Raw genomic sequence first — 27703 nt, forward strand, 5'->3', positions numbered from 1 at the left:
GGATGGGAAACTTCCAGATAAAGGTTTTGAAGAGTCAGAAGAAATGAAACCCTTGAGAACGAGCTTATTATGACATTCAATCATGGCTGAATGACTAAAGGCATTGCAAATTAATCAGTCCTCCTCCTCCAGATGAGCTGCCCCCAAACAATAACACACTTTAGGCGTGAATCAGAATTTGGCATCTTGTGGCTACATGCCACACATTTCTTAAACCCAGTAGGTCTGTACAACATAGTGTTATCTGTGCCTTTCCTTTCTTTCAGGGACTATCAATAAAGGTAGCTAAGAATAATCAAGAGAATGAAACTGGTGTGTATATACACATATAAGGGCAAAAATACTACTAGATATTACTAGTAAGAAAGTAAACAAGTGCAGAAAGTGTGAAGGAGACCTAGAGCAGTGCTTTTTTATGGGAAGAGACATCTATATTAATCAGAATATAACAGCAGAGAAGCACCAAATACTTTCCAATGGAAAAAATTAGAAGTAATTAGCTGAATAAAAGCCTGAGTCGGGTAATCACATTTGTGCTGTATAAACGGCAAACAACATTTTAAGCAATGTTGGGGACAGGATGGGAATTACAGGGTAGAAAAAGCAGCTGACTTTGGATCTAAACCCATCACTCGAGGAAAGGACAACTTCAGATCATGATGGTTAAAACTGAGACTCTGTTGCTGCAACTAACTCTATGAAGAAGCAAAGTGCTCAATATGTGCTGATATGAATGAGCACAAGGCAGACAGCTGCCAATGGCTACTCTCCTGTAGTAACGAAGACCTCTTTTTAGTAGTGATATTTCAACGATAAAGATGGACCAGAGATGAAGGCAGATGATACAGAGGCACAGGTACACATTACTTATCAACACCAAAAGGCTCAACAATAAATGGTTACACACCACTACAAGAACAGTATCAACTTCAGTATGTGGAAGGAAATGCAATGCGATTATACTTTACACTACACTGTAAATCAGAAGCAGTGGAACACATTCATCTCATGTAAACACTTTGACTGCTGGTTAAATACTCTTCAGTCGTCTCACACACATTTTGAAAGGATATAAGGAGTGTTCAATCTTGCCAACACTTTTGATGACTTTATTGAGTCTACTTTGAAGATCCAATAGAAGATTGTACCAGCTCTCTGAAAGTGAGGTCACCAACCCTGGATTGCATTAAAAATAAAGAAAGAAAACGGTTAACATACAAACCAAATGAACTAGACATTATGACACATGTTATATCAAACAAGTTATGGCTACATTCATGACAAACTGCTCTTTGCAAAGGTGATGCATGTAAAATTTTTTTTTTTTTTTACAACGGAGAAGACAAAATAAAAGTCTGCTTAGCAACATCATCTCATGAGTTTGTGCAAATCAAAACTCTCATTAACAGTTGTATTAGCACTGGCAGCACAAGCACTTTCTATAGCAACAAACTTTACAAAACTACTACTAGCAAATCAAAACATAAAATAATTACTAAAAAGCAAAACCACTAAAGTACTGTTTTGGTTCTCCACAGCACTACCCTACTAATGGCCAGTCATGCCATCCTCTGTGTGTATAATGCCATAATGAACTTGGATTCTATTTAAATTAAATTATCCTTTTCAGACTCTGCAGCCATTACCTGGGCAAAAATGCACGGGTACATACAATAAATGAAAAGCTATTTTAGTTCTGCAATCCAAATAGCATGTTTTTAGGACGTAGAGGAAAATAACTACTTACTTACCATAAAACTGGATCTTGATTTACGTCTATCCATTTCAACAACTGCGGCAGATTGCCACCAAGTGGCTCCGATTACCATCAGCAATGGGCTTTTTCCTCACAGCTCAAGCTCCTCTTCCTGATGCCTATAATACACAGGTCTTCAGCAATCTAAATCTAGTTTGCCATAAGCAGTGAGAGATCAACAACCCCTAATGATCTGTACTTGGAAAGTACAGGGATGGAGAAGCCTTGAAAGGTCTTGAATACCTGTTAAAGGTTAACTGCTGACAATGTGGAGGAGAGAAGGGGAGGGTGGGGTTGTTCAAATGAACAAAAAATGGATAATTAAGAGCCTGTATTATGGTGAAGTACACAACCATCTTATCTTAGATTATGGAGTCCGTCCACTTCAACATGTGGGACAGACTCCCAGACTACACTTCTTGGGTGACATGAAGACAGAATACTATGAAGTATGGTGGACCTGAAGGAAGGCAGTGATCTAGATATCACATCCAGCTTTCAGTGCCTTGCAAAAGTATGCAGTGGAGCCCGTGTTACTGCAAGACAAATCATATGCAGATTTCTTTTGAAGAAGGTAGATTAAGTGGTCATGATCTGGTAGCATGTGCCTCTGTTTTTGAAAGGGCAGTTCTGCTGGCCAAATTATATACAGTCCAACGGCCATTTGGACACCTTTTGACCTATTTTTGAACAGCAAGATAGAAATAGTTGCTCAACTTTTTGTGCTGCTTTATTCACTGTAAATAAAATTTTAATTACTTATTAAGTCAATAAATTCATTCTATAAGAGCGGTGAGGAAAAACACAGGGAGATGGGTAGTCTGACTGATGCTGGTTTCTGAAGCTCTAGTAGGCATAAATGAAGGAAGGTTTAGCTTTGAAGGACAGATCCTACATTTGTTTAACACCAAATATGTTGGGGGGTAACAGAAAAGGACTTTCAATTTAAAGACTCTCTGCTGATTTAACAATCACTAGGAAGAGGGTTTTCCAAGAAAGGAATTGAATGAAGGTTATCTGAACTGGCTGATTCACATATGGGACAGGTCAACTTCTCCAAAACCCAAGTTAAATTCCCAATGTGAGAAGGAATCCTTACATACGTTGTGTGATGCCAATGACTGAAGGCTGGAACCTTGGCAGAAGTTGGATACATCTGTAGGTGCAACTTGATAGTAGAGATGCTGGAGCCCACATCTAACAAGGAAGACAGACTTAGCAATATGGAAGGCCAAAAAGAGATTTAGTCCCCACTGGATTGCACAGAGACAGAATTTCTTCCATTTCCTTCAGTAAAACCTAACCTCCTAGTGGAACATTTCTCTGAAGCTATAAGGATCTGGCCCACCCATGATGTACACAAAATGGTCCCTTGCCATCAAATCATAGTCACTGAGGCTAGAGCACTGTCAAGGCCAGCTGTGAGAAAGTACAGTTTTGTACCTACCATAAATGTAGATGTCCGATAGATATGCAACTGCAGTCATAAATCATGGTGTATCTGCCTATTTTCTTCCTCGCCTGCTTTTGCCCCATTTCTTGGGTGTTTCCGCTGCCAGATGCCGCATTTCTCTGTCAGAGCTGCTGGAGTACATACCGAAAACAACGCATTTTCTCAAGATTTCCTATAACAATGCCAGGTGCCCATAACAGAGGCTGGGCTGTGTAAGAGTGACAAAGTGGAGTGGACCCTAGGCATAAGGGGGCAATAAACAAATACACCATACAGTTGCATATCTGCAGATATAAACAGGGATAGGATAAAGGTACAGGCATCCTCAGTATGGAGGGAGGTTCAACTGCAGTTGCATACTTCCATCGACATCTACATTTATGGTAGGTGCAAAACAGATAAATGGTGTTCAAGAATGCAAGCCACCCTGCACCATCAGGGTAGAATACCATAGCTTAGGCTGGGAGTATAGAATGAGGATTGAAAAAGAAGGAGTGGCAAATGTACCCCTGCAGGACTGCCAAGCAACATCTAGAAGGGATCTGGTGGCTCTTAGGAATTGTAGTGTTTGGAGAATGCTAGAGTGGAGCTGTGGTCTGCAGCTTTGGCTGGAAAAGTGCAGGCACCCCTTGTAAATGCTGTAGAGGTGGCTGTAGCCCCAGGTCCCTGTAGTCTGGGTTGTCCTGCCTCAGCAGCCCCCAGTCCTACCATAAATGTAGATGTCCTGATAGGTATGCATCTGCGCACTACCTCGACGGCAGTAGTCCTGCCTCAGGGCAGCTCCTCCTGCAACGCCGTTTCTTCCAGCCGTGGTCTTTTGCGGGGGATGCCAGTGACCCTCTCTACGCCAGCGGCTGGGTATAAAGGCATCAGCCAACGCCAGAGAGAGCAAATCATTCAGCCCCCTTATGCCAGGTATACACAGGAAGGCTAAATCCCCTAAAATGCAAATAATCTAAAACACCAGAGAGTAAATACTACAATATATACAAACAAATACACCATAATAGATTCCCTGCATACCCAAAAGACTACCCAACTGGTAGGAATACTAAACACACTATGCAGATCAGGTGGGGGGCTGCTGCTGTCCTAATATATATAGATTATCACACAGCCAAACTAGGGGAGAGGAGCACTGATCCTTTGATGGTGTAGTGCAGTCCTAACATGAACAGTAGGGTGGCTGCAGCCAAACCTGTGTGAGGAGGGACTAAGATATTATTGAGGGTAGTTAAAATCCCTTGCAAAACAGCAGCTGCAAACCTTCTCGATCTGGAGGGTAAAGGAAGATTATACGTGGGTGGCTGGTGCGAATGGAGCTAGTGTGTACAGCTTTTTTAAGGAGTTGTCTTTCCATGAAAGAGTAAGGAAAGTTGTGAATGCACTCTTAGCTCTGAGATTGTGGCTCATATTTCAGGAGTTTTCCCTTTTCAAAATGTTGTAGGTGCTACCCAATGCTTCATCCTTTTTGAGTTTGCTAGTTCTGTTTCTAAATTGTAGCGTAGTTTGTCTGTGCAATATCCAAGGTGCAGAAGCTGTTTCCCCCCCCTGTTCTGTGTTAGTTCTGAGAACAGATAGGGTAGATGTGGTGCGCCTGGCCCATGCAGACCTTCTTTTCCTGGTCAGTAGAAGAATGTAGGGAAATGTTCTACTTGGTCTAAGGATAATGAAAGACCACCTGTGCATAAAAATGCCTGTAACTTCTCGTGAGGTTCTTGCCTTCTTGTGGAAGTGAGGAAAGGCAAGTTGCTTTCATTTGCCTGTATAAACTGTACCCTTCTGCTTGCTGAAGTGGTTCAAAGCAGAAATGCAGTTTTCCATTTCCAAAGGATCCCATCTGCATGTGCTGCCTTGTCAAATTTAATCTTGTTAATTTTGTTTTTTTTTGTTGAGATCCCTAACTGCCAGAGGTGGTTTCGGGAGGAGACTACAGGAACTCCCATGTACTACTCTCTAGAGGATGAGATGGGACAGGAGATTGTGAGAGAAGGACAGGCCATTGTGGAACAGTTCTGCTAGAATTGAGGAGTAGGGAACATTTTCCTTGGAAACAGTTCTTTTCTACTCCCCAAATTGTGTATGCAATGTTGCCAATTTTGGATTTTCCCTTTTTCCAGATCCAAAATTCTGGTCTTTCCATTTGGCAATCTATGCATTCCTTCTTGTGGAGGTCCACAGCCCAGGATTTTATGTCCCAACTCAAGTTTGATGCAGGGGTTGATTTTTGTTTTGAATGCATTCCAAGCAGTTAGAGCATCTGTTCTCTAAAGTTTGGATGCAGATGCAGTTATCAGTTCTGGTACACATGTTGCTCTGTAGCTGAGGTAGAGGCCATGAGTGTGCCCTGTTGTTCATTTCATCTTTGGGCAAATTAGCTGACATCTCTGCCAGTCTTTGGAGCACATGCCGAATTACCTTGGCTGTCTCTCTGATCTCCAATGCTGTCTCTTTGTACACCAAAGGGCAGAATCACCCAATTATGCTGTCAGGTTCTTTCCAGCTGGAAGAGAGTCCATCAGCCACAGGAGTGGTGGGTATACTGAACAGCAGAATTTCTTCAATTGGTGGTTGTGTGGGTAGCTAACAGGTCTATCTCTGGCATTCCTATTTTTTTTATGGTTTTGAATATATCTTCTTGCAGCATCCATTCGTGGAGCATCCGGGTGGTAGTTCTGCTTAAGGTGTCTGGGCATAGATTTGGGTTCCTGGTGGCCATCTGGCCTGCTTTTGAATGTTGGGCCATTTCAGCTGTGGTATTGTCCGGCCCCAGCAGGTGTTATTGTTGGGCAGTGTGTTGAATGTCCATTGTTGATGTACATACTGACTGTGGTATTGTCCGATTTAGCAGGTGCCCTGCATGGAGGAATGGTCTGATCCTTTGTATGCATGTTCTACCGCCAGCATGTCCTTTAGATTTATGTGTGCTTCCATCTGTGGTGTTGGGCCCATAGGCCCATGTGCCAGGTGTCTTCCATGTGTGCCCGTGGCCTAGGTCTGAGGCCCGCGGTGATGGTCTGGCTTTATTTGTTTGAGGCATGGAATAATGTTCTGTTTTCTTGATAGGCCTTGGTTTGTGTCATGAATTGCTTTTTCTCAGGCATGGAATATTTGGTATCTACATTAATTAGCTTTTGCTTGTGTTGAGACATATATGGTATAGGTACCATCCAGACTGCCATGACTTATGCCATATGAGCTGCGGAGCAGGAGTGTGTTTGCTTTGTATGCAGAATGGCATGGGACTGCTTCCCTTTGCTGTAAGCTGAGGTTGTAAGTTTTTGCCATGATCCAGAAAGTACCCAGTGCTTTTGTTTTTCCTTCTCTGTGAGAAACTGTCTTTTGAATGTTGCCTCCAGCCTTGAGTTTTTGACTGTTACTGTATGGGCCAAACTTTCCACAATTTTTATAAATGTTGACTGTGTTACTAATTTCTTCTTGTTGATGTGTGAATTTGGCCAAATCCTTGGTTAATTTGAGTAATTAATCCTGCAAGGCAGCAATTAGAAACAGGTATATGGTATGATTTTTATTGTTAAGTCGAGCTGAGAACCATTGATGCCAGGCATTTCGCGGAATTGGCAATGTCAGTAGATCTGTCGCCAATCTGAGGTGTTGCAGGCATTGATACGCTCTGGAGAGTCAAGAAATCTGACCTGTTGCCCAAAGTCACCAGCCAAGACTCCTTGTATGCCTCCAGAAGTTGCTAGAGTCACCAGCCAAGACTCCTGCCCAGTGGACAAAGAAGTTGCCGAGGGCTTGATTTAAATGGAATAGGGTTGAGGTATGTGTTCTGCATGCTAAAAGGTAACAGTTGTTCCATTGGATTCTGCACATAGTAATACCTGGAGTAAAATCCTATTGATTTCCAGATGCAATTTCTCCTGTTTTTGGCTTCTAGTAAGCTTTGGATTTTTTTTCTTTTTTGGTATTTTTGCTTGTGAGAGGTTTGGCATTCTTGTCTGTTTTGGTAGTATGTTTTGTCTCCCCTGTAGTCCATTTGTGTTTTGCTGAAGTGCTTGTCTCCTTTAATGTAATGCCAGTTTTCTTCAGCAAGGGCTAGCTTGGAATCAACCAGTTTTCATTGGAATCCTGGTAGTTGTGTCTGTCCTGTGTAGTCGTGCAGCCGGGCAGCACTGGCTCAGGTTCAGCTGCTGGCGCACCCCTGTAGGCACCCCTGCCATTGACGCACCCCTTCTTGCCGCCTATTTCCTGCTTCTGCCTCTGGCCGCTCTGTTCTGCCTCTCTGTGAGGAAAGGTTTCTGAAAGGACCAATTCCCTTTCGCTGCCAATTTCTGCTCTTTGACCCTTTGACCTGCAAAAAATTTTGCTTTCCACTTGCTTTTTTGCTTTTCTTCCACTTTAGCTAGAACCTTTTGTGCAACTTTATAAACACACTTTGTTTTTGGAGACCTCAAACCTTTTTGACTTAATATGGTCTGTAAGGATTGCTTTAATTCTCAATGCCTTCAATCACTGCCCAGTCATAGCTCTAAGTATCCAGTCCATCATGCATCATATAGCCACATGATAAAAAAAAAATGACCTGTGACCCTGAGGAGAGTTATAGTACCAAATCCTTAAGGACTACGGGTTATAGAGAGGAGAGAGTGACAGTTTTCTTATTTAGCTGGTCTAACAAAAATTCCTCTGTAAATATCATGTGAAATTGACAGTCAAGGTGGCAGGCAGAAAGAGTAGCAGATGTATAAACCTTTTACCCCCATCTCCTCTAATGCTCTAGATTCCCTTTCAGAGGGAAAAGGTTTTGGCAGAGGCCCTGAGAACACCTTTAGGGCCCTGAGAAATGGTTTCTGGGCTGCGGTGGCAGGCCTTATACAAGTGTAATATCTGCCAGTATTAAGGCAGGGCGTGGGCTGGAGGTGGAGGGGCCGGGGCATCAGAATCAAGGGCATGCATCACATCATTATATGCATACAACTTAACTGATAGTAGGTGGTGGCTATGGTAAAAGGCCTATGCCTTTTCCTTGTCTGAAAATCTTCCTGAATCTGAATCTGGTTGGCCCCTGCCATTCATTAGAGTGTTCATTGTCCAAAAGAAAATTTTGCAGGAATAGAAGGGAGAGGAAGCAGGAATCTGGAGTCTTCATCACCATAAGGTGAATATAGGCCTGATGATGCCTTTGAACCCTGAGTCATCCTGGAGAATAGTCTGAAGAGATCTGAAGAGAGAGGCAGTCCAGGGGCCTCTTATCTGAGGCTGAGAGGCGAAGGCCCTGTCTGGGGGAGGTTGGGATCCCTGATCAAAGAAACTGCAGATGCATCCTTGAAGGACATCAGTCTTTCCATGAAAGGAATAACAGAATCTGATGCAATGTCCAATCCATTTTGAAATAGTCTGTTTTGAAATTGCTTTTCCTTGGACTGCAGGGGCGTAAGCTACAAAAAGTTGTTCAGACTTCCTACTGGTCTTGGTTCTGTCCAGGTAGTATCGAAGTTGTCTGTGAATGTCCAAGGTATGTAACAGTCTTTCCCCCTTATTCTCAGGATTGGGGAAGAAAGCAGGCAGATGAATAGCTTGATTTAAAGAAACCCTAGATACCACCTTTGGCTTAAAGGTAGGGTTGGTCCTTGATGAAACCCTGTCTCTGTGGAAAATTATGAACGGTGGTATTGCCATTAGGGCCTGTAGTTCCGAAACCCTTCTTGCTGAGGTAATTGCCAACAGGAAAGCTGTCTTCCATGAGAGAAATTGCAAATCAACTGAAGCTGCTGGCTCAAATGGGGTCAGTTTTCTAGAACAAAATTGAGGTCCCAGGCTGGCACTGGAGCCTTTCTTGGTGGCTTTATGTTCTTGATTCCTGAGGATTGCCTTAGCAAAGGATGTGAAAAGACAGGCGGATCAGTGTTATATCTAGCTGAAATAGCTGATGCATGTATCTTTATGGAAGAATATGAAAGTCCATTCTTTAGCATATCTGCCAAATATTCCAGGATGAGTGGGATGTTCAATAATGATGCATCATGTCCCTTGCTGGTATTCCAAATGCTGAATCTCTTCCATTTTGCTAAGTAAACCTTTCTGGTGGATGGTCTTCGAGCCTCTGTCAGTATTCGCTGAACTTTCTTGGAGAGAGATAGGTTGAGGTTATTCATGGGATCTCCCAGGCTGTTAGCTGCAGTGTCTGAAGGTTTGGATGCACTGTTTTGAAGTTGTGTTGAGTCAGAAGTAGAGGCCATTGGGGAAGGGCCCACTTCTTGGTGTGACATATGCTCCGTAGTAGTGGATACCAGTGTTGTCTTGGCCAGTCCGGAGCTATTAGGATCCCCTTGGGTCTCTCTGCTTTGATCTTTAGTAATACTGAGGTCATCAGTGGCAGAGGTGGGAATGCACAGATTTTTAGGAAGTTCCAGTTGAATGAGAGAGCATCTATTTTCCAAGCTTGTGGATGGTATGTCCTTGAGCAGAATTTTTGTAGATGATGGTTGAGGTGAGAGGCAAAAAGGTCTACTTCTGGCCTGCCCCAGAGCTGTGTGAAGATCTTCGGATGTAACCTCCACTTGTGTGGATCTGTGAAATTCCTGCTTAGGCTGTCCGCCAGCACATTGTCCTTGCCTGGAACAAACTGGGATTGTAACTGAATGTTTAGGCTCAGCAATTTTTCCCAAGGATGCATTGTCAGTCTGCAAAGGGGGTAAGAATGGGTGCCCCCTTGCTTGTTTATATACCACATCACAGTGGTGTTGTCTGTCCGTATCAGTAAATGGCCTTGCTGAAGTTGATGTTGAAAGGCCTCGATGGCATGCATTACTGCCAGCATTTCCTTTTGGTTTATCTGCAGATGTGTTTCCTTTGGAGACCATTGTCCTTGTATACACCTGCCTTCCATGTGCGCCCCCCATCCAAGGTCTGAGGCATCTGTGGTCATGGTCTGTGTTATATGGGTTTTTTTGAATGACATACCTGTGTTTGCCTGGCTTACCGAGGCCCACCATAGGAATTCCTTTTGTAGGCATGGAATGAGCGGTATGGTTGTCTCTAAGTTGTTGCTGTGCTGAGACCATAGGCTTTTTAGGTACCACTGAAGCTTTCTCATGTGTAGTCTTGCTAATGGAACCAGGAGAATGCAGGATGCCATGTAGCCCAGGGCCTGTAGGAATCTCCTTGCAGTCATCTGGGTAAGTTTTGCCAAACCTTTGAAATGAGTTAACTTCTCTTGCTTGTCTTCTGTTAGGTAAGCCATTTGAGAGGCTGTGTCTAATTTGGCTCCTAAGAAGATTATTTGCTGGGATGGCTGAAGTCTTGACTTTTGGAAGTTGACTGTGTATCCCAGAGCTTGACATAATCGTATGACATAGTCCAAGTTTTTGTCAACATCAATTTGTCGTCGCTTGTATGAGGCAGTCGTCCAGGTAATGGTAAATCTGGATCCCCTGCAATGAGCAATTACTGAAGCCAGGCATTTTGTGAATACTCTGGGCGCAGTAGATAAGCCAAATGGCAATGCTGAGAATTGATAATGCTCTGGCCCTGCAAGAAATCTGAGGTATCTTCTGCAACTGTGTCTGATAGGGACATGCAGGTATGCCTCCTTGAGGTCCAGAGTAATCAGCCAAGACCCCTTGCCCAGCATGGGAAGGAGCTGCTGTAGAACTTTGGTACTATGAGAAAGGTGTTTAATGCGGACAAATCCAGTATTGGTCTCCATTGAGATTCCTTTCTTGGAACAAGGAACAGTCTTGAGTAAAACCACTGGCCTTGTTCTTGTTGTGGAACTCTTTCTATTGCTTTCATCCGAGTCAGCAGAGAGATTTGCTTGATAGCCTCTGTCCTCTGGTTTTGTGGTAGGTTTGGCATGCCTTGTTTTCTTGGTAAGGTATGAAAATGGAACCTGTAAACTCGGTCTATAATGTCCAAAATCCATTTGTCCTTTGTCAGTCTGTGCCAATTGTCTGCAAACAGAGAATTTCCCGCCCAAGGGAGCTTCTATTTGTTCCCTGGTAGGCGGAAGTAGAGGAAAGTCATTGAGATTGTGGCTGTGGGGCAGGAGAAACCCCTGTGTCACTTCTTTGGTTTGGCCATTGTGTAGTCCCCTCCCCCTGTAAGGACCTCTGTATTGTCTCCCTCCTCCATCATGTTTTTTACCCCTTTGAAATTTTTCAGGATTAGGAAAGGACCAGTTTTTTGAAGGCCAATTCCTACTGAATCTGGGGGGTTGAACCTGGAGGAAATCTTTCACCGTCTGAACTGATTTTGCTTTTTCCTCGATGGACTTTAACACATCCTTAGCATTAGCACCAAAAAGCTTGTTCTTTCCAAAGGTGCATCCAGACGTTTTGCCTTTACATGATCTGGTAGAGGTTGATCTTTTAACCATGCATGTCTGCCCCTGTCATAGCTGCCCTACATGAAGCTTCCAGTGCATCATATCCACACTGCAGGAAGTGATTGCTTACTTGCTGAGAGTTATGTACAGCTTCCTGCAAAGACTTCCTGTCTAAAGGATCAGGAGAGGCCAATGTTTTCTGTAAATCTTCTAACAGGAAATCCTGATATTGTAACATATGAAAAAGGCAATTCAAAGCTCTCATAGATAAAGTAGTGGAAGTACCCCATCTCTAATGACCTAGCTTCCCAGTTGGAGGGCAAAGGATTTTTAGAGGTGGAAGCTGAAACACCTTTAGGCCCCTGAGAAATAGTTTCCAAATCAGCAGTATGGGCCCTGAATAAATGGGAATGTGTTTCTGGGACCCTGTAATACCTGTCTGGCTTGGCTGGAGCAGGAGGAAGAGAGTCAGAGGTAACACTAGAGTCAGAATATAAATCATCCAAAACATCAAGCACAGGAGGAATAGCTAAGGGCCTGTGCTGGGGCTTTTTAAGGAAGTCGAAAGGCTTCCTGGAATCAGAATATTCTTGGCCTTGCCACTTGAAATGTTCCCTCATGGTATGCAGAACTTACCCAAAAGAAATATCCTCAGGAGGGGAGGCCGAGGGGATGGAATCATCTGCACCCGAGTCCTCATAGGTCTGGAAGAGCTCTTCCTGGCCATCAGAGTGGACAGAGTCCTCAGAATCTTCATCTGAAGGAATAGGGTCAGAGGGTTCAACCCGGGGCCTTTTATCAGAAGGAGGCTGGGATCCTCTCTCAGGATGGGCCTGTGAACCTCTAATCATAGAAATTAAGTCGGCAGCCATAGTCATAATTTGTGTATCTGGAGTAGGCTGAGGTAAGGCTTTAGCAGTAAGATGCTTGGTTTTGCTGGCTGCCTTAGCCCTATAGTGTAGGCCTCAATAGACATGGCCATAGGAGGCCTGGCAGCTCCACGTGCAGGAGTGACCTTATCTACAGCAATAGTCTCGGGCATTTCCTCGGTTTCGGTATCCGGAGGAAAATCAATAACTGGCGTCAGAGTGATATCGGTCGGGAGTCGTCGGTATCACGGTGTCTTGGTTGAGCGGAGCAGTGGAATAACTCGGAAGTTCCATTGTATAAGTAAATTTTTCACGAAAAATCTTGCGCTTGTTGCACAGGCTACACAGGCGGTCTGGGCCAAGGCAAGGAAGACAGTAAGAGTGGAAATCCTTATGAGGTATTTGTTTACCACAAGAAAGACAATTGTTAACTTTTTCAGTAATTTCTGACATCGGCTGAGTTAAGAAAAATCGAAGAATACAGGAGCTGACCGACTGGCACTTGGAACTGCTTCTGCTGGGGCACGCAGCGGCAAGAAAGACTGGAGAAAATGGCATCGGCTGATGCTTATGTACTCCAGCCGCTCTGACGTCGGAGAGAAATGCGACATCAGCCGACGTCGGACCCAGACTTTGGAATCCGACTGACCGAGGGCTGCCTGAGGAAGGACAACCTATATGTTATGACTGCAGTTGCATTCTTGAAGGACATCCACTATTACTTTGCAATACCCTGGATTTCTGTATGAACCTTGTGATCAGGGCAAGTGGTGGAAAAATATATGGAAGTCTTGGAGGCCACTGATGAACTCCAGCATCCCTTTGGGGGGGGGGGTGTCCCTATGGAAGATTAACTATAAAGAAATACTACAAATTGTGTTGGATGGAATTGCAAATAGTTCACAGCAAGCCTTCCCCATCAAAGGAAAATCATCCATGCCACACGGTTTTGAGACCACTCATGAGGCAATCAGGAATGCATCTGGTATTCCTCCTCACTTGACAGCTGATCTGACAGAGTATGTGCTTTGCCAAGAGAAAGCAGTCTGTGGACATTGCTCTTTCTCTCAGTCTTGTGACTTGTTGAAAGATGGGGTAAGACTGACTTGCCTCTTTTTTTTATTTGATGTATTACACTTTTGACATGTCTGGGTGAAATCCCTAGCTAAATGCCATAATGCCTAAAGAAGGTGGCTCGGGAAGGCCCACAATCCAAGGACCACTCTCATCTCTACAAAAAGTACAGTTTTATACCTACCATAAATGTAGATGTTCGAGTGTATTCACTGCTGCAGTCATTACACTTGGGTTATCCTGCCGTCAGGCAGTCCCGCAGTCAGCCAGTGTTCCTAAGTCTTGGTCCGGCATCGGTTGCTGTCACTTCTTCCCTGACGTCAATGCGCCAGGAATATATCAGGTGCAGCAGACACCATTTTCTTCAGTTTTTCTTGCCCCAGATGTCAGGTGCCCCCAAAAAGGTAGGCAATACACATTGCTAATAAAGCATACATAAAAGATAAAAAAAAAACAATACCTACAGTTACAAGAAAATACACCACATAGTACAGGTAGTGAGGTATAAAAAAGTCCCAGCTAAAAAAGTGGGGAAGGAGGGTGGGTAACCTGGACTGCAGCAGTGAATACACTCGAACATCTACATTTATGGTAGGTACAAAACTGTACTATGTTCATCGTGTTTCACTGCTGCAGTCATTAAACTTGGGATGAATCCCAAAGCTGAGGTTGGGTGGCTGGTTCTATAAAGCATTGGGGGTGGCTATGAGGCCTTGCAGCACTAAGGTGGCAAAGCCAACTCTGGATTTAGAATAAAGAGGCAGGTGGTAATACTTGGTAAAGGTATGCAATAAACTCCAAGTTGCAGCTTCCAAAATATCCTTGGTAGGTACTCCTCTAAGATAGGCAGTTGAAGTGGCTGTTGCCCTGGTGGAATGTGACCTAATGTTGCTAGGTACAGTTTTTCCATGCTGTGTGTAGCAAAAACTTATGCAGTGTCCTATCCATTTTGAGATGGTCTGCTTCAAAATAGTCTTTCCCTGTGATCCTGCAGCATATGCTACAAACAATTGCTCAGTTTTCTTGAAAGCTTTTGTTTTGTCCAAGTAGAAGCGTAACTGCCTGTGTATGTCCAGTGAATCCAGAAGTCTCTCCCCTTTATTCTGGGGATTTGGATAAATTGTTGGCAAGTGAATAGTTTGGTTAAGAGCTACACTTGATACCACCTTTGGCATAAATGTAGGGTTTGTTCTTAAAGAAACCCTATCTTGATGAAAAATTATGAAAGGTTCCACTGACATTAGTGCCTGTAATTCTGAGACTCTTCGTGCTGAGGTTATTGCCAGAAGCAGAGCAGTTTTCCATGACACATTTTAATTCTGCTGAATTGGCTGGTTCAAAAGGAGGTAAAGTTAATTTCTCCACAACAAAGTTGAGGTCCCAAGTTGGAGTTGGTGCTCTCCAGGTGGTCTTATGTTTTTAGCCCCTCTGAGGTACTGTTTTAGCTAAGGATGAGAGAAAATTGGCGGATCTGTGTTGTAATGAGCCGAGATGGCAGAGGTGTGGATCTTAATGGATGAAAAAGATAGGCCTTTGTCCAGCATTTCAGTTAAGTATTGTAGTATCTGTGGAATATTTGGGACAAGAGGGTCAAAGCTTTGAGCCTGGTTCCAGGCACAGAATCTCTTTCACTTTTCTGAACAGGATTTCCTGGTGCTAGGCCTCCTGGCCTCCAAAATGACATCCATAACAGCTTTAGAGAGAGGTGTTGTCTGCTTGACTAAGGAATCTGCCATGCAGCCAGGTTTAAAGTTTTGAGCTGGCTGTGAAGAATCTGATTGTTTTGTTGAGTCAGAAGGTGTGGAATTTGAGGTAAAATCCATGGTGGGCCTTGAGCTAAGTTCTTTAAGATTGGGTACCAGTGCTGGCGTGGCCAGTCTGGGGCAATCAGGATCATTTTTGGCTTTTCTTGCCTGGCTTTTAGGAGTACCTTTGAAAAGAGAGGTAGTGGTGGGAAGGCACATACTTGTAGGTTTTCCCAGCTAAATGAGAGAGCATCCACTTTCCATGCTTGTGTGTGGTAAGTCCTTGTGCAGAATTTCTGTAGTTGGCAATTCATTGGGGAGGCAAACAGATCTATGTCCGGGCTCCACCATTTTTGTGTTATCATGCTGAATATTTGTGGATTTAATTTCCACTCGTGAGGATCCATGATGTTTCTGCTTAAGTCGTCTGCCAGAGTATTTTTCTTTCCTGGCAGGAATTGTGCTTGCAGATGAACTTGAAAGGTTAGAGCTGTGTTCCACAAGGTCATGGCTTGTCTGCAGAGGGGATATGAATGAGCGCCCCCTTGTTTGTTTATGTACCACATAACTGTGGTGTTGTCTGTCTTTAGTAAGTGTTGTCCTGGATGCAGAAAGTCCTTGAAAGTTATTAGGGCATTTTGTACAGCTAGCATCTCTTTTTGATTAATGTGAAGATGCCTTTGGTCTGCGGCCCACTTGCCCTGAATACATTTCCCTGCCATGTGTGCTCCCCCAGGCGTAGTCGGAAGCATCTGTTGTTAGTGTCTGCCTGGCTGTGGGTTGAGTGAAAGGCTGTCCCTTGTTGAGGTGACATGCCTGTGCCCACTATCGAAACTCCTGTTGAAGGCAGGGAATAAGTGGTATTACTACTTCCAAACTGTGACAGTGTTGAGTCCAAACACTCTTTAGGTACTATTGTAATTTTCTCATATGCAGTCTGGCATATGGAATTAGTAGTATGCAAGATGTCATGAACCCCAAGGCCTGCAGAATTTTTCTTGCAGGGAGTTGGGTTTTTGTTGCCATCAATTGAAAGTATTGAGTCAGTTGTCCTTGCTTGTCTGGCGTGAGATAAGTTGCATTTAAGCTGGCACCCAGGAATATTAGCTCTTGTGAGGGCACTAGTTTTGACTTCTTTTAGTTTACTGTGTACCCTAGGCAAATTAGCAATCTTTTTACAAATGCCAGATGCTTTAGAAGAATGTCCTTGCTCTCTGCTTGAATAAGGCAGTCGTCCAAGTATGGGTATATTTGAATTCCTTTTTGTCTGCAAAATGCAATTACTGGTGCCAGGCATTTTGTGAAGACCCTGGATGCAGTAGTTAAGCCAAAGGGCAGTGCAGAGAATTGATAATGCATTGAACCAGCTATGAATCTGAGGTATCTTCTGCAATTTTGTCTGATAGGGACATGCAGGTATGCCTCTTTGAGGTCCAAAGTAACAAGCCAAGCCTTCTTGCCCAGCATGGGAAGAAGCTTCTGTAGTGTCAACATTTTGAATTTCGGAACATCCAGGTAAGTATTTAGAGTAGAAAGGTCCAGTATGGGTCTCCAGGCTTTGTCCTTTCTGGGGACCAGGAAGAGTCTTGAGTAAAATCCTTGTCCTTGCTCCTGTTGCGGCACTTTTTGAATAGCTCTCATGTCCATGAGGGCTGTAATTGTTTTTGTGCCTCTGCCCATTGATTTTGTGGCAGGTCTGGCATTCCTTTTAGCCTTGGTAAAGTGTGAAAGTGGAACCTGTAACCTTGAGACACAATATTCAGAATCCACTTGTCTTGGGTGATCATATGCCAATTGTGATAAAAAAGTGCTAGTTTTCCCCCCAAGGGAGCTGCCAAAAGGTAAGTGCTTGGCATTTGAAGAGGGAAGTCATTGGGACTGTTTCCTATAAGGTTGTGACTTGTCTTCTCCTCCTTTTGGGGTTGAAACCCCACTGTCGTTGTCTGTAACAGCCTTGGGGCTGAGATCTGCCTCTTGGGCGTCTGTATCTGCCCCTTTGTGGTCTGTCTGACACTGGAAAGGACCAATTTTTTGTAGGCCAATTTCTGCTAAATCGAGGTAGCTGCACCTGTAAGAAATCCTTCACTGTTTGCATAGATGTTGCCTTATCCTCCATTTTCTTTAATACCTCTTCTGCCTTAACACCAAATCAAATATCCTGTTGCAAAGGTGCATCCAATAATTTTGCTTTGACATGATCAGGAAAACCTTGTTCTTTTAACCAAGCATGCCTTCGTATCGCAGATCCTGTAACTGCTGCTGTACAAGAAGCCTCTAATGAATCAAAACCACATTGCGGAGTATGTTTTCCCACTTGTTCAGCTGCATGCAATAAATCCTGCATTTCCTTATAGTCAGAATGTTCTGAACTTGTAAGCATTTTCTGTTTTAACAGAGACATTAAATATTGTTGATATTTAAGCATGTGAAACTGGCAATTTAAAGCCCTCACTGCTAAAGTTGCAGAAGTGTAAACTTTCTTCCCCCATCTGTCTAATGCTCTAGAATCCCTGTCAGAGGGAACTGGATTTTTAGCCGTGGAAGCCTTTACCGCTTTGGGACACTGGGAAATAGTTTCTGGGTCAGCAACAGGGTTTTTATAAAGAAATTTGTGAGAGTTAGGGACTCTGTAGTACCTGTCTGGCTTGACTGGAGCAGGGGGTAAAGAATCAGGATTTAAACTGGATTCAGAGTACACACCATCCACAATATCTAACACTGGCAGAATAGCAAGGGGCCTGTGCTGAGGCAGTAAAATAAAGTCTCTGTGCTTTTTCTTGGAATCTGAATAATCCTGGCCCTCCCAATGGAAATGCTCCCTCACTGTATGTAAAGTTTCCCCAAAAGAATAGTCCTCTGGAGGAGAGGCTGAAGGAATTGATTCTTCAGCAACAGAATCCTCATAGGGGGGTAAAGAGTATCCCTGATCTGAAGAGGAATCAGAAGAAATGGAAACCTGGTCAGAGGAATCATAGTCTGCATCCTGCCTAAGCCTTTTATTAGGAGGGGGATGGGAACCCCTGATCAGAGTAATTAAGTCTTTGGCCATTTTGAGCATCTGTTTTTAGGAATGGAGGCCTGTCCAGGTGAATGCTGCACTTGCTTCTTTGTTTTTAAAGGAGTTTTAGACTTGGCTGAAGTTATGATGGTAAGCTGAGAAGGTCTGAAGACACCCTCAGAAGCCGATGCCTGCTCAGTGGCTCCGGACCCATCTGAAGGGTTAGTTTCCATAGGCCCAATATCTTGAGTATCCAGAGGCCTAGCCATCTCCATGTGGGAGTCGGAGGTGGCCTGTGATTCTGAGGTAGCGGTTGTCAGGGGCTGCGAAAGCGCCTCACTGAGAACAGGTAAACTGGCGACTGGCTTAGAAGAGGCTTCATAGTCAGTTTTGGGCCTCGGATGCCTGTCCTTATCCTTGTCTTTGCGTTTTTTGTGTATTCCGGTCGTCGGTTGTTCCGACGGCATAGTATAATTGAACCTTCGACCAAAATAATGTCAGGCAAAGTCAAACAGACGTTTAATAGTGCGCTTGTTAAATCTAACACAAAACCGACAACTAGTGATGTCGTGGTCTGGGCCTAGGCATGGAATACATACAGTAAGAATGAAAATCCTTATGAGGTATTTGCTTCCCACAAGAAATACAATTATTAACTTTTACTGACATCGGTCTGAGGCAAGAAAAAGTTTCCCCAACGGGGTACTTAGCTTTATTGAAGACTTTGGTTCTGAAATTAGAATTGAAAATCTCAGGAGTTGGCCAACCGGCACTTGCGAACTGCTTTTGCTTCGGGCACCGCGCGACAAGAAAGACTGAAGAAAATGGCATCGGCTGCACCTGATATACCCCTGGTGCACTGACGTCAGGGAAGAAGCGACAGCAACCGACGCCTGACCAAGACTTTGGAACTCTGGCCGACTGCGGGACCGCCTGACGGCAGGATAACCCAAGTGTAATGACTGCAGCAGTAAAACACGATGAACATCTGATGTGCACATTGGCCTCTTACTGGGTTTAAGTTTCTTGAACTATTTACCTCACACAGTGCCCCCTGCATCCAAGGGCATATGTGGCGATGGCAACGGTGGTCATTAGTAAGTAAGGGCAAAGGACATCTGGTTGTCAGGTTCTAGAAGTGTAATCAGCACTATAAATGAGTCTTGCATACCATGGATATGTGAATTCTTTATTAATATCTTCATCCAGTTGCACCCACTGTACTCAAGAGTCCACTGCCATGACCTCATGTGAAATCTTGTGTGGAGTATAAGGCCAATGGAAGCTGGTGCCATCACTCCTAACTAGAGAGCCAGCTAAATGTGATGAGGAGGTAACTGGTGAAGTGCTGGCTGTAGGGAAAGTATCCTGCCCTGAGGCAGTTACACAATATTCTCCACAGTATCAAGATAGTTACCTATAGAGGCTAGGATCAGTGATGGCCTCGACTGTGACTTTGCAATAATCTCTGATATTTCTAGGGATATAACCAAGTAACTCATTGCCTGCATTTTCCAATGACTCTCTGGTGACAGACTAGAAGCCAGATATCCAGATATGAAAGATGGATCCACTGAATTCTCAAGTGAAATGTGACCACTGCCATGCATTTAGTGAACAGGCAGGAGGTGTGGTGAGACCAAAGGTCAGTGAGCAGAACTAATAACAGATTCCTATACAGAAACAAATAAACCTCCTGGACAGTTTGGCAGTGTTTACATGCAAATAAGCACACTAAAGGTCTGCTAAGCGCATCCAATCCACTTCCTGTAAGCACAGGAGAATATATTGCACTGTGACTGTCCAGAACTTGGTTTTCTTCATAGAGAGTTTCAGACCACAGGGCTCTAAGATTGGTCAGAGGTCTTGTGAACTAAAGAATCTCAAATAAATTCCAGACCATCTCTAGATTTAGTGGAACCTGCTGGACGGCTCTTGGCCTCTGTTTTGGTTGCCATCTTTTGAGGGGGTGGGATGTCTGGCAATGGTTAGGTCGTCAGTTTAGGAGAGTCCTAAAATGGTATTGTATAGACTCTGGATATCATTTCCACAACCCTGTTGTCATGCATGATAGCCAGCAATGTTTCTTGGTGCAGGTGCAAGTGACACCCCTCCCTCAAATTGCCTTCAAACCATAACAGTCAGGAAAGGTATCAGGGGTTCTTCAGTTTTCCTTTGGAAAGTGTCACGGAATCCATGGTTCTGCAAGCCAATCCTGCTTGGAAGATGGATCTGTTGAAGGAGCCCTCAGAAACACAGGAATCTGGTTAAGGAATTGTTGCTGGGATTTCTTATGCCAGAAATACCTGAAGCCTTTCTGGTTCCTGCAGAAAGACCTTTATAACACCAAGAATCTAATTTTATGACAAACAGCATACTGCCTTCCTCAGAATGCCTGCCAGACTTTACAAATTGTAATCCAACTCATCCTAGTCACGTGAACAAGTGAAAATCATGTACGACTCAGAGACAAACAAGATCTAGAGTAGTGAGGCAGAAGTAGTTCATTATGGGAGTCAAGACAGCGGCTCAAGATGTGAGGAGGAAGTCTAATTGTCAATTTGTGCTGCCTGGCAGCAATCAGTCATGCTGAAATGAACAGACAATGTAAGATCCATATAAAACTCACAGAGACATGGAAGGAAGACAAAGTTCACACGGATAGCAACTAGATGTCAGAAATGAATGCCAGGCTGGAAGGTAAGTGGCAGAGTTCTTTTTATCCCACTCACTAGCTATAACTTCTGAAGATAACTCGCAATTAATTCCCACTACTCACTCCTTAAATTCTTGTCTTTTTAACAGATGGGTGTATTTATTGGTGCATGATCTGAAATAGTTAAAGAATGTGTTGAAGCTTTCAATTAAATGCACGTTCCTGTGAAATATAATTTCTACCTAGTCTAGCCCAGTTATTGTACCTTGGAAAATAATAAGCAAATTCTGTCATTGTTACTACTACTAAATTTACATCTTCCATACAAATATTTTCATAAATGTTGTTAGAAATTGACCCACTTTTGTTCTATTTCCCTTCTAGGTCTCTTTGGCACATCCTCACTATTCCAAATTAAGTTCCAGTCCCGACTTACAAGTAATATTTCCTGCAGAAAGCTGATTTCTCCCAGAATTATCTTAAGCTGGTCCACTGTAGCAGGTTTGGTGAAATATTAATACATGCCAGCATAATCCTTCATCTTTGCCAATAGCCCCTTACTTAAATAGACAAAAAAATTAACTCTGGATGGAATGTGCATTTACTCAAAATGGAAAACAAAAAAGATTACAGAAAAGAAATGACAAACACAGAAGTATTCAAGGGACCTAAAAAGGGAAAAGTGACCATCCTATGTTGTTTGGTTACGTAATTAAACAAGACAGGCATAGGACATGTGTGTATCCTTCCTTGATGTGCATGTTTTACCTGCTATTGAGATTCAACCTGACAGGAAACATATCAAAGGCAACTTCCTGTGGTGAGCTTATATGCACCCCATAACATCCTCCTTTCTTAAAAATGAAATACATTAACAACTTCAAATTAACCTCAAGTATAAACAGGTGTCACTGGTTACTTCAATATACATTCTTTTAAATGCTGAAACATCTTACTATGTTTTTGTGTACTGCAAGACTCTTCCTATTGAAAGCTCATTTCCAGGCTATGTCATGGTCTAAAAGCTTTCTTGCAAGTACGGTTAGATCAGAAAAATTTGGTATAAACTTTGTAAAATACTGTATTATTATTCCTAGAAACCTCATTAATGCCCATTTGTTTTCAGGCCTTGTCATTCACCTAACTGCTTGGATTTTATCTGTATCAGGTTTCAGACCCTATGAGATTAAAATATGACTGACCAAAATCAAAGTGACAAGTCTGAAATAAAGTATCCAGACTGAGGCACTTTATGTTAGTTCCATTTTCTGTGATGGAGATAAAGGACACGTTTCCATAACTTTGTTTGAGTTTTGGTATAATATAAGATCGTGAAAATGGTTTCAGCTATCATCCTATCAGCTGCAGGCTGCACTTCTGACTATCCAGATTAGTACTATCTTGTCTGGACATCCTTGGCCAATTATTTTTTCTAGTTAGTTTGGTTTATTTTATGTGTAATTTTATTCTGCCACAGATGAGGTCTGAATTGCCACAGATTAGGTCTGAATCCCACTGTTGCCAAACAATGTAATGATGGTGCCCATGGGGGCTTTACAATAACCCGCCACAGGACAGAGACTATGGTCCTTGGGATCCACTTCACTGTCCTCATGTCTAACAGAGTGGTGATGGTCTCTCAAGTGACATCGCTGGCACCCAACAAGTTAAAGTAGAAAAGATGTACACAAATATGGCACACTGACCAAATCACCAAATTCAACACAGCCTCAAGAACATACAAATGGACTGCTACTCTTGGTATGGGCTTTAAACATCCACACCCAAACCAAGTTTCCACACAAACTAACTGGGCTGTGCCTTTGGCCTAGCACCCAGCCCTTCTCTTACCACTTTATGAACTTCAGTGCCTGCCTCTGCCCACTTTCTCCCAGATTCTGCCCTTCAAATAACTTACTACATTTACACACACGCACGGACCCAAAATTTCCCAGAGAAGACTGGCAGAAATGTCCAGTTCCCAAAAGATTTAATTCTAGCAAGGCAGATTTCCCATTAGTGCTCCTCCTCCGTCTCCACAGCAAGGAAGAGAAGAGAATGGGACATCCCAATGTAGAACCACCCTAAAGGCAGGGAAAGGTTACTGTTGGACTGTTTGGCTAACTCCTAGTTATCCTACTTTCTGTTATGCTTTATGTTGGAGGGTGCTAGTAACATCCTTATTTAACTCTCTGGACTATGCCTTTGTGTTTTCTGTAAATGGCCCCAGGTCCAGGTACAGCTGCTCATTGCTGTGTGTCTGAGAAAAAGTTCCAGTACACTGCTTTTCTCTTTAGTTATTTCCAGTATGTTACTGTTGAGTTATTTTGCATCATATTTTGCTACACTCAGTTTTTTTTAAAACTTATGCTTCTGACTGTGCTGTATCAGGCTTAGTGTAAGAAAGAACAGTTGTGGTATTTCATATGCAATGTTTATGCTAATGATGTGTTCACATTTTCTGGCTGACTGTACCTATGTTTCAAGAGCGTCTGTCCAGGTTTTCAATCTCAGCAGATTGAGAAGTATGCATTAATGACCACATTGGAGAAAGAGGTACAAAACCATGTAAAATTATTTTTAATACTATGGTATAGGCATAAAACATTCTCAAATTTCTGGCTTTAAATAAGTTTGCATTGAGATCTTACTCTGTTTTGCAAACTGGGAAAAAAAAGCAAATAGACAAGCCTGAATGAAGCAACTGGTTGACAAAAGCAAACAATCTGCAAATTCTTAGCACAAAAATGTCACAATATCCATCCATTTGGTTGGTGCAGAAGAACAGGAATGTGATGTACAGCATATGCAAAAACTTCAGGTTGCACAGTTTTTAGATTACCATAGCTAACAGAGATACCCCAATGCAGTTTGCCTGCAGACAACTTATAAAGAAAGCCTACATTATGACAACCCTCAGAGCTATCCTCGACTGTTTTACCCTACCCAAAAAGAATCAGAAACCCTAGACGCATTCAAAAGATCACCTGCCATACCCAGAGAAAATTCATCCTAAATGTGATAGAAAATACTTTTAAAATGACCACGCCTTTTCAAGACAGCAAGTAATTTAGTAGAAAAGAATGCAGAGACAGTCACTGAAGTACAGGAGTATGCAGGGCACGTTACTGTATAGCTAACACAGTTACCAGAGTATGTTGCATTACTAACACCCCCCACTATTAGATCTTATTAGTTGATACATGCACTCACCATTAAAGTACAGTTCTTTTGTGTCACGTGGATAACATGCCATGCCTTAGGAAAGTTCAGCTGTATGAAGTACACTTACTATAACAACAGGTCTGGAAAGAAATGTCATTGTAACACTACCCAACGTAAGTGTCTTCTTTCCTGACCTAAATTTTCTAATAGCTCTAAGAACTTATGAAGGTCAGCACTGCTCTTGTGTCAGTGCTACATGGCAACTTGGTTTGTGCGCAAGGCATTTATATAAAGCCAACATCGCTGAGACCTTTCGTTAGTTCTTGGCTCCTAAATGGAATTATGAATGCAGTAGGATACTGCCAAAGAACTGCTGCGATGCTGATGGGTCACTAACAGGCGATTACAAGATTCCCTGCAGGATAGTCATGGCAAAGCCTGCTCTACATCTAGACTGTACATCCAGCCTTACCAATGCTTAGCAAAGGTGTGAACATCAGTCCACATGCCAGTTTCAAAATGTTTTGCTTAGAAACATTTCTGAAATATTTTGCTAATATAGCTGCATTAGAGATGGCCTTAACGGTGCTGTGTTGTTTTTACTACATTTGACTTATAAAAAGGCAGTACAAGTGTTTTCAATCATTTAAAACAAATGTATTTACTAGTAGGTTATCATCTCCGTTTTGGAAAGAGAACAAGATAGCTGGCCAGTCCTTTGGAGATCAGTAGTCCTTGCGCAGCAAATACGTTCTGTGTACATCTAACAAATGCAAACGTTTCCCATCAAGCTAGTAGCTAGAAATAAAGATGGGCAAGCTGAATGGACCGACTGAAGCCTGCTGATGAAACTAAGTATGGCATGAAAGACGTATGCCTTTAATGCCACCTTTTCACTTCATATTATTCAGGTAGTTTACACATTAGAATTAGCAACTCTGAAATTATTCTTTTAGAAGTAAAAGCAGCCAGAAAAAGTACCTTGTGTGAGAGTTAGCTCTGCTGGGTCCGTAGGTTTCAAGCCAACTTTTCCTATGCAAAGGTCAAGAGCAACTTCACTATCTTGACAGAACATAAATCATAGCATTTGTAGTTGCATTTTGTATGCAGACTTCCTTTTCTTTGCAACACACTGCTATTGTTTACAAAGTGATTACTACTGCCTACAAATATGATTTTTTTTTGCATTCACCCAAGCTGTTCCTAAAATGGTCAAGTTTGATCAGTGCACAGCCTTGGTAAAGAAATGTATAAATCCATCCAAAAGTAGACAGAATTGTCTTCTTGATAACTATAAATGACAGAAAGCTTCAGTGGTTCATCTTTCTGTTATCTCTGGGATGTTTGGAAGATGGACAAAGAGCAGAAATGTGAACTTTTACTGATGAAGAAATCAAATTAGAATCTAATAAGTAGTTTAAGTAGTCTAGTAGCTATGGTATGGGGGGGGAGGTGGGGGGATCTAAATTCACTTATCTGGAGCTAAAAAGACTTTCATTAGCAATGAATTTAAGAACTAAAAATATTAATGACGTTCAGAGTCAGGGGACTTCTAGCAGTTCACTGTCACCCCAAAAGATTAGTGCAAAACAATGGATTGCCTGATGTTCGTGTCAGTAGTTCCATTGACTTTGATGCTATTAAGCAATCCCCCAATCAAGCAAATATATAAAAACACTTCACTAAACATCTCAAACACTGTGCTGTGGATAACTGAAATAGCAGGGCTGAAAATGGATATGACAATGAGCCATACGGAATCTTGAGGGATTTTTTGCAAGATCTCAGTGGAATGTAAGGTTTGCATTGTATCAACTGAATTTCTTTTGTGTATTCTATGCACAGAGAGCCACCTGGAAATGGTGACTTCTGCTGAAACTTTAGTCCCTAACTTGTTTGCGGAGAGGGAAAAGAAAAGTTGATAATTCTTCCTGAATGATTTAGTTCTGTGAAGATAAAAATCTTTGCGCATACCTAGGGTGTGGAGAATATATTCCCTTTTGTTGGAATGGTTTGGAAAAAATACTAGTAAATGGATAGGATGGTTCAAGTTTGTGTCGGATGTCACCTTCGGAATAAAGTATGGATATGCGTTTAGTGACACCCTAGCTTTATGAAATAGTAAATACGATTGACCAGAGGACAATGCTTACAACTCTGAAACTCTTCCAGCTGATGCTATTGCAATCAAGAAAAAAAAGTCTTCCAGGAGAGAAATGTCAGTGGGGCAGAAGATGCTGACTCAAAAGGAGTTTTAAGTTAGAGCTCCAAAACAGTACTAAGGTCCCAAGGATGAAATTTGGTTCTCTGGCTGGAAAATGGAAGAGAAATGTTCCTTTCAGTAAGCCTTTACATAACTTATGAAAAGCCAAAGAATGAGAATCTATACCATTATGAAAATTTGATACTGTAGCTAATTGAACTTTGATGGCAGAAACAAACTGAGCCTAAATTAAACATGAGTAAGGAATGTAATACGTCCAGAACAGAAGCATTACAAGGGTCTATTCCCTGAGATGCTGCCCAGACAGAGGAACATTTCAATTTGCTGCAGTAAAATTTTCATGTGGACTTCTGAGACAAAAATGGATATGGTCAACAATGCAAAACAAAGGAAGGTCTTCGGCCATTACTGGAACTGAAGAGACCATGCAGTTAATTTCAAGATGACCTGGAAGGATGAAGAGAAGATTCTTCTTAGGATCCAAGAGCCATGAGGGTTCTCTGATGTGAGGCTTCAGTAAGCAAAACTAAATCTGTCTGGGCCAGTATGGTGTGATGAGTATTACAATGGCTTTGCACCTTGTAGCTTGCTGTAAAAACCATGACATCAGGTGAAGAGGATGGAAGATGTAAAGGTACCTTGGTGAGTCACTGCTTGAATACAGCGTCTCTCAGTGACTGTTTCTAGAAGGATCAGACAAAGAAGTTGTGGTCAAATATTTGCTGAGCTACCACTGGAAGTGAAAGACCACTTGGAGTATCAGAATACATCTGCTGAGCCTGTTCACAATACAACTGAATCTTCTGGCAGCAAGGCAGCTGGATCTCCTGGGAATAAAAGTTACTATCAGAAAGTTACATGAAACAACTGCCCACTGCTACACTCTTACAGCTCCTCAGTGCAAGAGATAGAATCTGGTTCATTCTTGCTTGTTGATGCACCACACAACAGTCTTGTTGTTGGTTTGGACTGAAATCATTCCTAGAGACAAGTCGGCCTGTAGTCCCTGCAACGAGAAGACAGCACACATCTCAAGGATACTGATATGACAACTGGGCTCTTGTTCACCCAAACACAATAGACCATCCTCCACCCCACCTCAGAGAGGAGGCATTTGTGGTTACTTCTGCTATGCAGGTTGTATAAAAAGGGGTCTTCCTGAAAGAATAAGTCAGACACCACTGTAAATGAGCTTTGCACACATGAGCAATTGCTACTGGAGAAGGTTGTTCTGAACTTTGAGACCACTATGCTCTGAGAAGCCAATGAAGAATTCTCATAAGAAAATGCATGAATTGGACCATGAGTATGGAAGAAGTTATAATAATTAGAACATTAGGAACTAGAAATGCTGGCAGTGAACTGAAGAGTTTGTAGTGAGTTCCTTAAAATTCTAACTCTAAGGGAAGGGATATTATGCACTTTGTTATGTCCAGGTGGCATCCTACGAATTGAATTACACGAGTTTGCCAA

At 42.6% G+C, this 27703-nt stretch overlaps 1 protein-coding gene across 1 annotated transcript in view; it reads right to left on the bottom strand.

Annotated features, from left to right (window-relative positions):
* The window catches only part of DDB1 (damage specific DNA binding protein 1), a 2836764-nt gene that overhangs the window by 212362 nt on the left and 2596699 nt on the right, over nucleotides 1-27703 (bottom strand). Inside the window, exon 25 of the mRNA XM_044059793.1 lies at nucleotides 1074-1176. Within this exon, the coding sequence (XP_043915728.1) occupies nucleotides 1074-1176 (103 nt within the window). The remainder of the gene's footprint in view (nucleotides 1-1073; nucleotides 1177-27703) is intronic.

Source organism: Protopterus annectens, chromosome 17.part0 (genome assembly GCF_019279795.1).
Source record: "Protopterus annectens isolate FY-2018-M chromosome 17.part0, PAN1.0, whole genome shotgun sequence".
NCBI classification, from domain to species: Eukaryota; Metazoa; Chordata; order Ceratodontiformes; family Protopteridae; genus Protopterus; species Protopterus annectens.